Genomic DNA, 10,864 nt, shown 5'->3' with positions numbered 1-10,864 from the left:
ACCCTACTTTTGCTAAGGAGCAAAAGGGATGGGAAGATGGTAAGGAGAATGGCAATCCACGGAAATTTGGACGGACATGGAGATACATGTAATCATATTTACAGAATGGAGGTGGATAGGGAATGCTTAGTTATCACAGCAGGAAGTAATAACAACCAACAAACTTAAATTAGACTACTAAATAACCAGATGAACAGAACGATATAAGTAGTGCCTAGCAGGACAAAAAAACCTAAGTACTGAAAGTATTGATTGTGACATTGTAGGATTACTCCAGAGAGAGAACTCTATGGCACCCAGCCTGATCTAACAGTTCCGTGTGTGTGTGTGTGTGTGTGTGTGTGTGTGTGTGTGTGTGTGTGTTTTGCAAGCATGTCCATTATTTGAATTTTTAATTCCCTTATAAAGTACAGAAATCCCACAGTCTCTTTATTGTCACCAAACCCTACACTTTTATATTCTAAAACTCTATCTTGTAATCCAAATATTTTTAGTTTTACATTCTGGTGTGTAAGCCTCTGGCACCTGGTGTGTGTGTGTGGGGGGGGGGTGACAAACACATTCACGAATCTGGCACCTACCTGCTGAGTGTGTCCTGCCTCATTTCTCCTGACAGCCAGAGGAATGTGATAGGTGCGCATGCCACCATTCCTTCTACCCCTCTAGCAAGTAGTCGGTGTGTTTTAACTGCCAACAGAGAGGGAAACTACATTTCCAAACGCTTTTCTCATGGTTTCTTTAGCTCTTCATAAGACAGCTGAGGAACAAGGACCTCACCACCTTCCTGACTTGCGTTCTGCAGATTTTCATGCAGACCCCCATCTTCAGTGGCATCGATTTGGTGAATAATCTTTCTGAAATCATTTAAGTCAAATATTTAATAAGACATCAGCTAAAGTAGAAATAAAACCTCCAAAGGTAGCTTCTTAAACAAGAATAATTGAATTTTGTTTTGTTCTTACAATTATTCTCTCCTTCCCCCTTCTGTGCGTGTGTGCGTGTGTACGTGCATGTGTGTATTTGTGTGTGTGTGTGTGTGTGCATGTGTGTGCCAGCCACAAAGTGTCTATGAAGCTCAAGGAACAACTTGCAGGTGCCAGTTCTTTCCTCATGGGCTGCAGAGATTGAGCTCAGGTTGTCAGTATCAGAACTATTACTTATTGAACCATTTTTATGGCCTAAGAATAAGTCCTTATTCTTGTATTCAATCAAATTGTTTTTGCTCGGAGCTGCTAAGTACTTTATACAGTAAAGAGCACCATTATTAATCACAACATTGTGTTTGCACCTGCCGCATACCAAACACTGGGACATGATCATTTTTTAATATTCTTGATGAAGTTAGCAGGGTCAGTAGTAGGAATTCTGAGTTTACGTATGGGCCACCCTGCAGTGTGAATTCAGAAAGAAGGCACAAGGCAAACTTCTTATTTAGAAGAGCAAGAAAAAGGCATTATAGTGAAGACGGAGGAAACAAAGCTAGACCTCAGGCCAGAGATCTTGTGAAATACAGAGTGGGTCATGGGCTCGAGCCCATCCCTCAACCTCCTCCAAGCCAGGACACTGAAACCATTTTTCTTCAGAAGAATCTTTTGGACCCAGAAGGAAGCACCTTGTAAGCAGGAAGAATAGATTTGTGCTGAAATAATGGTTGGAAAATACTTCACCCTGTCAAAACAAATCATAGAAACATGATGGGGGGGGTGGTTATTGGACTTAACAGATACTGTCTGTGACAGATACTGTCTGAGTATTTAAAACAAAATGAAACATGTAAAAATTTAAGATTATGTAAATCTATTTGGTTCCTAGCACTCCGTTCCACTTTCTTGAATGCCTTTCCTTGTGTGTCTGCTTTTCCTTACTAGGACCACCGCAGACTTAAAAACTACATGGGTGTTGCTGGCAGAGTGAGACAAGGACAAGTGCAATAACTTCACTGGGATATCATTCATCTCTTATCCTCTGTACAGTTCGCAAACTGACTTCAAGTTTAGCTCTGGTAGCTTTAAAGAGCTTACTCTATGTCCTCACAGGAAAACAACTTTCTCGTTAATGCTTTCAGAGGTGTGCAGACGCCATAGCTGAAGTCTGGATATGTCCGACCAGAAAGAGATTGGATTCTCACCTCTAGACACTTGCCAAGAACCTCGAAAACAGAGATGAGGAAAAACAAATTTGCCCATAATGAATTTATTCCAAAGATAAACAGTAAAAAGTTGAGATAAATTTTATATACTTTTTAATTAGAAATGATTAGCTGGGATTGGACTAAATCATGGACAGGCAAAGCACCTGTCCAGCACTTGCCAGATTCTGAGTTCTACCTCCACGATTGATCACTGAGTAGGCACCTGGATCCCTTCATCTGAGTGTAGCAACCTACAAGCGTGATAATGTCTGAGTCAAGTCTCAACATTTTTTCACGTTTTACACCCTACCTGTGCTGGCTAGTTTGATGTCAACTTAGCACAAACTAAAGCTACCAGAGAGGAGAGAGCAACAACCCAGACAATGTCTCCATAAGAGCAGGACATAGGCAAGCCACTAGAGCAATTTTAAAACTTGTCATTGGTGTGGGAGAGGGCCCAGCCCATTGTGAGTGGGGTCACCCCACCCTATTAGAAAGCAAACTGAACAAGACTATGGGGAGCAAGCCAGTAAGCAGCTCCCCTCCATGGCCTCTGCATCAGCTCCTGCCTTCAGGTTCCTGCCCTATTAGAGTTCCTGTCCTGACTCCCTTTGATGATGAACAGCAATGTGGAAGTGTAAGCCAAATAAATCCTTTCCTCCCCGACTTGCTTTTTGCCATGATGTTTCGTCAGAGCAATAGTGACCCTGACTAAGACACCATCTTTCATTTTAATAATGATGTCTTCGGTGAGCTCCAAAGCCTTTTCCTGATTTTGCCACCAAGGCCTATATTCCTTTAATTAAAAGCAAAGATTTAAGAACAATAGGCATTTTAGAAGTCTGTTGCTGATTACAGCTGCCTCTCCAAAAAAAAAAAAAAATCCCATTTGTAGCTAGCCTGGACTCTCTGGTTGATTTTTCACGTGTTGTTGCAATTGTTTTGTTCTGTAATGTGAATCAAATCTGTCTTGGTGAATGCTAGGCAAGCACTGTACTCTGACACTGAACTACAGCTCCCTTATTCTGGGTATTCGCTAATTCAGTCCTTTCAAATCCAGTCAGGTGGGAGTGGGCTAGAGAAGCCCCAAGGTCGGTCTTCTCTGTCCCTTTGTGGTCCCGTGGTGGCTCAGAGGTAACTGGGCTTTTCACACAATAGTCCAGGAATTCCAGGGACACAAGAAACAAAATCTAAAAATCCCTCCCACATGTCAGTCCCAGAACTGCCTTAAGTTCACTTCTGTTGCCTTTCACTGAGTTAGACTAGCAAATCCCGCTCCAATAAAGTGTGGGAAGGAATGAGGCACGGGCACAAATGCCTGAAGTAGGCATTTGGGACCAAGCTTAGAATTTAACAATCACCAACACAGCATCACCAAGAAACGTTCGTTCCCATCTGTGTCTGTCCCGTAGGTTCCTTTTAAACACAAGAGGATAATATTCATTTCTCTTTCCTTGAGTCATGTCAAAAGAAGGTTCACATATATGAAGCCTGCCATTTGTTTTGGAGGCTGTTTCCTGATGAACACCGAAGCTTCTGTAACCCTTGGATGGTAGTGAAGAGCCACTGGCTGCCAGAATTTTACCTAAGCACTCGGGGGCTGTGCTACGTTCGCGTGCGCCTGTTACCAGGGAGGAGTCTTTCAGCCAATCATCTTAAGGCAAATCCAAATATGCAAATGCATAAGGCTGCTGGGTACTCAGCAGAAAAGCTGCCCTGAGACGACTGTCAAATGGCAAAGCAATCCTTAGTAGATGCTTCGTTCCCTTTACCCGAATGCTTTAGAAAGAAAAGAAATTTGCCTCTGCCAATTGTCGATGGGGATGAGAGGACTTCCATCCAGATAACATTGCTTAATAATTTTAGCTATCTTGTCTTCCCACCTGTATCTTAGAAATGGTTAAAAAGGTAACTTAATCAGAGTTTGGACTTTGCCCTAAGCACTCTATCTCCCTTTCTCCCTTCCCCTTTCTCCTCCTTACTTTCTTTATTTTGTTAAGAGATAGCAGACATGCTTTCCACAGCATTTCTTTGGACGCAGGCACTAAAATGTGTAGAAAAATCTGACCTGGCCATGTAGCCTTGAAAGTGAGCCTGGGCAACCCCATTGCTTACTGCACAGTCTACAGAGGACTCCTGAGAACTCCCTGAAAATGAATTCAGGCTGGGAGCAGAGTACCCTCTCTGGGATCAGAGAAAGAACCAATAGAGGATAAGGGAGAGCCCTGAATGAGAATTAGCCCTGAAGCCAAGCATAGCGTGTGTCCCTTTAGTCACAACACTTAGAAGGCAGAGGCAGAAGGATCTCCATGAGTTTGAAGCCAGTCTAGTCTACACAGTGAGTTCCAGGACAGCCAGAGCTGCTTAGTAAGACCCTGTGGGTGGGGGGAACGACAACAGATCAGCCCAGGGAATGCAGCTTGATTGTAGGACACTTGCCCAACATTTACAAGACAGGTACTGCGAGGAAGACAGAAAAAAAAATAGGTTAGATAACCACTCTGAGGTGAACTTCAAGTTTCTAAATAGAAATTTTTAAATGATTTATAGTCACTTCTAGTATGTCCAACAAAATAAGCTCAATCTTTGCCAACTAGCATTCAGAAACCCCATTTTAAAAATGTACATTGCCATTTTCAATAGAACCCAGTCAATGCATCAGCTTAGAGCTCTTCACCATATAAATACACGCTGATCAGAAAGTGAATCCCAGTGCCCACCTCTGATGTGGGATGTTTCTTCAGCATATAAATACAGGCTGAGCAGAAGGTGAATCCCAGTGCCCACCTCGGATATGAAATGTTCCTTGGTATGACAACACACCTCTACTCATACACAAAGGGACTCTATATTAAGAGCCAGTAATGGGACTGGGTGGCAGCTCTGCAGTGGCCGCTTTTACCTGCTTTGCCAGAAGCCATGGCTTCAGTCCCTAGCATGTTTGGGTGGAGAGGAGATCGACTTTGCAAACGTGGCAGGCTTTGTTTTGTTTTCACTTGGAAAACAGTGCCCAACTGGAAGGCTTGCTCAGGCACAAACTGCAGAACGACACTGAGGAAACACCTGGCACAGGAAATGCCCACGACAAGCCATCAGTTCCCATGGTCTGAATTGCAGCAGCCAGCACAGGTTTACAGAAGCTAAGGCTGAAGCCTTGTACCTCTTTCTTCATGGTGGGGTGTGAAGGACACATGCTGAACCTGGCTCAATTCTTCACATGTGTAAAACACACCGCACACACACAATCACTGAGAAACCTGGGTTTGAAACTTGCAAAATATTGAAAAGCAACCATTCACATGTGTTAGCGATAGTAAAATACCCTGCTGAAATTATATACTGAAGCTCACTAACCGTCACAAAACAAATTTTATTTTGATTAGTTTCCGTGACTCTAAAAGTGTGGGCATTAAAAGCAAATTTCGTGGGATGAGGGATCAAGACTTTTGGAAGAAAAGACAAGTAGCAAACACACATTTATCTGAAAATCCCCTTTATTCAGGTCAAGGTTAGGTCTGAAAAAATAAACCAGAATTGTTTGGACAATCTCTTATTAAAGTTTACAGAATTATAAACATTTACAACATATTTTTTAGAAACCAGTGTCATTTGGAGTGTACAAAACAAGTTCAGGCTGTGGGAAATTTTTCGTAGCTGAACAATACCATTACATCTGAACATCCTAACTGTATATTTAGGGTTTCTTGAAAGTATTTAGGTGTACCATTGTAAGAAATGAAACCTACAATCAGCAATACACTTCTAATTGTGTGATATTCACGGTATCTTTAAATTACCTTCAGGTAAAACCAATGTGATAGAGATTGATTTTAAAAAGATTCCAGATTTTATTTTTTTAGATTGAAAAAACACGAAGGACAAAATTTCTTCGGATCAAAACACTTTCGAGAAATGGAATAAGTTGGTGAGATATTAAAAACTGGTTGAAACTGAACCAGTGGTGTAGGGGGAAGAAGTCCCTCAATACATTTTAAACAAAATATCATATAGCCCCTGAACTGTTCAAGTGGCAGACAAAATAAATTACCATAAATTATACGCCAAGACAACTTAAAAACAAAACAGCTTGACGCTAAGGATTTCCTTAGCGCTTCCAGGAAGTGTGTAACACTGCTTCTGGCCCGCAGGTCGGGTAGGCAACCGTCAAATGTCAGGATAGTTGCAGTAGTAGACCGCTGAGCTAGCGTCGGACACCACGGAGGAAATGGCTCCGTGGCTGTCTGAGAGGTTCACACCGCAGTCATGTCCCTGGTAGGGAAGACCCATCTCGGGCTTATACACAAAATGTAGATACTGTTCGAATTCCGTGCGGTCCACCTCCCCTAGGAGCTCGGTGGGCTGGTTGGGGTCCGTGCCCTCCCGGCAGGGCAGAGCCTCGGGAGGGGGCGAAGGCTGCCCCGGGCCATGCGCGGGGTGCTGATGCTGCTGCGGAGGCGGCGGCGGCTGCGGCGGTGCCTGCGGTTGCAGCGGCTGCTGGGGTTGCGGGTGGAAACCGCGCCCGGCGCTTGCGGCGGGGGAGCCCATGGCGCCGTAGTACAGGTGCAAGGCGCTGGGGGGCGCCAGGATCCCCGGCATCGCAGGACCCGAAGGGTCTGGTCCCACTCGCACGGGGCCCGCGGGAGGCTCGGCGGGCACCGTGTAGTCCGAGACCTGTGCGTAAGTGTAGGCGCTGGCCCCCGGGCACTCTCCCGGCAGCGGTGCAGCGAAGAAGGCCGGGTCCTGCTCCACGCCATCCAGCGGGGATGTGTCCGGAGTGGGCAGAGGGTAGCCGTCGAGCGCAGGGGCGCCCAGGCCCTGGCAATCGCGGTAGTGGGAGCCCATATGCGGGTGCAGCAGCGGCGGGCCGGCCGCGAACCCGGGCTCCGGGAAAGGCAAGCCCAGGCCGTCCATAGCCACGCGACCGCCCTCCGGGCCCAGCGCGCCGGCCTGGGGCTCCGCCAGAGCGTGTAGGAAGCCTCCCTCCACCCGCTTCAAGCGCTTCACCTGCTTGCGCCGCCGCGGCCGGTACTTGTAGTTTGGGTGATCCTGCATGTGCTGCACGCGCAGCCGTTCGGCCTCCTCCACGAAGGGCCGCTTCTCTGCCAACGTCAATGCCTTCCAGGACTTGCCTGCAGGGGAGGTGGAAAGGCCCGCGGGGTTACCCAACTGAGTCCCCCGCACCCAGGAGCCTCTCCCGTGCAACCTTCAACTGGGCGACCCGTCGAGAAACCGAGTCGAATTAGGATGAAAGTCTTGGGCCTCCTTAAAGACCTTCTAGAGGAGCCTTCCTCCCTTACTTATCTCCCCTTAATTCGAAAAACTAGCAAAGTTCTCTGGGCCGGGAAGGGATCGGGCCGTTCAGAAGCGCTGAGAAACCCTTGTATTTGCCTTTGGGTGCCCAAAGACCAAAGCTCCCAAAAACCAAAGCCAAATGCTGCTTTGGTGAGAGAAGGTGCTGGAGGAAGGGAGAGTCGATAGCACACGGGTTTTGTCGGGCGCAAGACTGGGGGGGGGGGGGGGGACACCTTTTGGTTTTAGAAGTGGCTCAGCGATTCGCTGGAGCACGCAAAGTGGCCTGGGTCCCCGGGACTCACCTAGCATCTTGCTCAGCTCCGCGTTGTGCAAATCCGGGTTCTGTAGTGCCAGCCGCTTGCGCTCGTCTTTAGCCCACACCATAAAGGCGTTCATCGGCCGCCGAATCCGGGACTCTGCCTTGGCTCGACTCGAGGTCCCGGCTGGCGCCCCGCTACTCGCCACCACCTCGCCTTTCACCTTTACGTCCCCGAGGGGGCTCAGGGACTCGGCCCAGGGGCAGGGGCCCAACCCTGCCATCACCGCGGGCAGCGCGCTCCGGGGCTGGCTCTGGTCGTCACTGGCGTATCCCGCATCCGGGCTGCTCATGGCGCTCCAGACCGACCCCGCGCTCCGCTACCCGCCACGGGACAAGCCGTTTCCCCCCGACCCTGAGGCAGGGATGGGGAGCTAGCTAGAGATGCCCAGAGGGACGCGTTAAGTCCGCGCGGGCTGGAACCTCCCGCTGCTCTCCTGGCTAGTCCTAAACTACCGCGCCGACGGCGACCAGTTCTACCCAGTAACACTGTGGGTGTCCCCCGGCCGCCGGCCCTTTTCTACACAGATGCGGCCAATGGCGCGGCGGGGGCGGGCCGGACCCTAGTCGTTCTGCCCCCGCCCAGCCGGTGGTCCGAGTCCCAAGTCCCTATTCAACCCCACACCCGCCCCTTTCCCCTCCCCCGGTGGAGCGCCAGGACTACACCTGCCAGGGGGAGAAACTGGCTGGAGCCGGGCTCTGGCGCCAAGTCCTCTCTCTGACTCGGGAAATAGGAGTGCTGAAATTCAGCTGTCTAGGGGTGCTCACTGTACCGGAAGATTGGAGCACTAGCCACAAGGTGGTTCACATTAACATACTAGATATTCACTCCACTCTTTGAAAAAAAAAACTTTATTGCCGGAGGCAATCACCTTCATGTGGTGTTTTTCAGGGAAAAAAATCCTGTTCTCCCAAGAGCTCATCATGCTTACATCCTATTAAAAATGTCGAAGGTAAATTGTATTTTTTAAAAAAACGAAGTTTAACATAAAATGTTACATCGCCGATATTTCACCCATGAATCAAAAGTTCAAGTCAACCCTGGGAAATTCTATATCAAACACAAAATACACATCAGAAAAGCTGCTCGTGTGTGTTTAATAAATAAAAGAGGCAAGGCCTGGTTTTATTTCGAAAGACTTACAAGAAACCATGGTTCCATCACAAAAATATAATATAAAATAAAAGGCAAAGAGAGCGGCGCTGTGATGTTCGTTAGCGGAAAAGAGTCAGCCCATTTAAACCACAGAACCCACAATGTTTAAGATGGTCACACTAACAGATGGTTGCACAGAATTTCTATATATTTCTAAAGGTTGGAAGGAAAAACCCGAGAGCACTTAAATTTACCCAGACCCAAACACATTTTTCTATGGGCTTCTAGACTTGTCGGTCCAGCTCTACAGTGCTTATCCCAGAAGCCACTCACTCAGCACCCTGCGAAACTTAGCAAACTAATTTAGCCCCTAACCAGTCTCTTGAATGGGCAGCCTTATAGCTTCTAAGAGAGGAAGCAGACTAAGAGGCTAGCACAAGCCCTGGGAGGATATTACTCACAGTGAGCAGCCGGCCTTCAGACCAGAAGCTCCCAAAGAATGCAAGTTGGGAGCTGCTTTTGTGTTTGTTTGCATACTGGTGTTTTCTAAGAGGACCGATGTGGTCATTCTGCATAATTTTGAAGGAGGAAAATTCAAAGACTGGGGACATAACTCATCTAGCAGGCAAGAAGAACTCAGCATAAAAGGAAACCTATGTGATGGCCAATGCCAGTGATTTCTAGAAGTGGAGGCAGGAAAGGTAAGAAGTTCAAGATCACCCTCATCTGATGTAGATAGAGTTAGAAGCCAGTCTGAGCTCAGTGCAATCCTGTTTGGGGTGGAGAGAGGTGGGGGGAGGGGGGAGGAAAGGGGGGCAGAAAACTCAACAGTGTCGTTTCCAGAGCAGATTTAGTTTACTATTGAGGGCTAATTGATAAGTATCAGTTAACTTATCCTGGGGTGGTCCTTCATACATCCATGAGGTTAAGGCTTTCTTGTGTATTGTTTCAGAGAGCAAACGTGGCTTACTTCAGGTTCCAAAAGGCACAGAGCTTTTGCTAGCTCCTGGTCTGCAGTTTCTAAAATGACTTTTTCTACAAATAACTTGTATGGAAGGCAGCTTTTCTCGCATTTGTTATGCTGTAAAGCAGTGGCGATGCTCCCTCGGGGTTACAGCTGGAACTGTGCAGTGATTGTAGTTGAAGACTCATGGGGGGGGGGGCTTCAATCTGCCTCCAGAAATCAAAGCAAATGTTATTTTTAATTGGCGATTTGGAAGTAAATGATCTAATATTAGCTGGTGATGTGCTTTTCCTCAAAGCATTGAGTTTTTCTAAAGAGCTTATTGACTTGAAAGTAAGAAAAGAAATGCATTGCAAATGTTTAAGTAAGGAAACTATAGGGGTAAAGACAACAATATTACAAATTAATCTCCTAGGCAGGTGCTCTTTAAAAAAAACAAATCTATTTTGTTGCTTATTTGTTTTGCAAGAGGGTCTCCTTTCCCTCTTTCATCCTGCCTCCCAGCCTCAGTATCACAGGCCCTGACCTCCACAGTGGACGACTATTAACAGCTAGTAACAGACATCTTTTCCTAGAGCTCAGGGCCGACTTTTCTTTCTGTGAAATCTTGTATAAACTGAGAGTTTTGTTTGGAATGAAGACTGAAAACAGTACCGGGTTCAGAATGCATTTTCTTTCTTCTCTGTCTTGACTGATTTCTTCGAAAGATAATTCACGTGGAGGCTAGAAAAAGTATTTGCACGTTGTTTTACCTGGGTTCCTCCTTCTGTTCCCGCTCGACGAAGGGGACCTAGAATACCAGAAAGTGGTGGAAAAGAAAACCCAAGGGCGCCCCATTGCTATTTGCACTCATTCCTGGAGATTAACTCCTTTTCCGTGTGAGAGAAAGAACAAAGCTCTAGGAGTCGACGCGTCCACATTTTGGCTTTTCTTCCCTCAGAGAAACCACCTCCCCTGGAGTCACAAGGTAGCGCTTTTCCTAACAAATCTATCAGAAAAATATGGCACTTTCCCCTTCCCACCCTCTTACCTAGTTCTAACTTCTGCTGAGCATTCTCTTGACAG

At 46.9% G+C, this 10,864-nt stretch overlaps 1 protein-coding gene across 1 annotated transcript; it reads right to left on the bottom strand.

The window, feature by feature from the left end:
• Positions 1 to 5,613: 5,613 nt before the first annotated feature.
• On the bottom strand, positions 5,614 to 8,210 carry Sox17 (SRY-box transcription factor 17). Its single transcript, XM_041657493.1, has 2 exons — positions 7,726 to 8,210; positions 5,614 to 7,260 (listed from the first exon to the last, which is right to left on the bottom strand). The coding sequence occupies exons 1-2, from the start codon at positions 8,030 to 8,032 to the stop codon at positions 6,296 to 6,298; spliced, it is 1,272 nt and encodes a 423-aa protein (XP_041513427.1). The 5' UTR covers positions 8,033 to 8,210; the 3' UTR covers positions 5,614 to 6,295.
• Between the last annotated feature and the right edge of the window lie 2,654 nt (positions 8,211 to 10,864).

The sequence above is a fragment of the Microtus oregoni genome, unplaced genomic scaffold (genome assembly GCF_018167655.1).
Source record: "Microtus oregoni isolate MIOR12 unplaced genomic scaffold, Mior012 000008F_ref0000371, whole genome shotgun sequence".
Lineage (NCBI taxonomy): Eukaryota > Metazoa > Chordata > Mammalia > Rodentia > Cricetidae > Microtus > Microtus oregoni.
Note: the sequence above shows the minus strand (reverse complement) of the source record. Positions and strands in the feature narration are given on the sequence as shown.

What these genes read in the sequence shown, in the direction of transcription:
- Sox17 (XM_041657493.1), bottom strand. Translation starts at nt 8,032, where the DNA reads ATGAGCAGCCCGGATGCGGGATACGCCAGTGACGACCAGAGCCAGCCC. An exon ending in GGAGCTGAGCAAGATGCTAG is followed by an intron (nt 7,261 to 7,725) that starts GTGAGTCCCGGG and finishes CCTCCCCTGCAG; the next exon opens with GCAAGTCCTGGAAGGCATTG.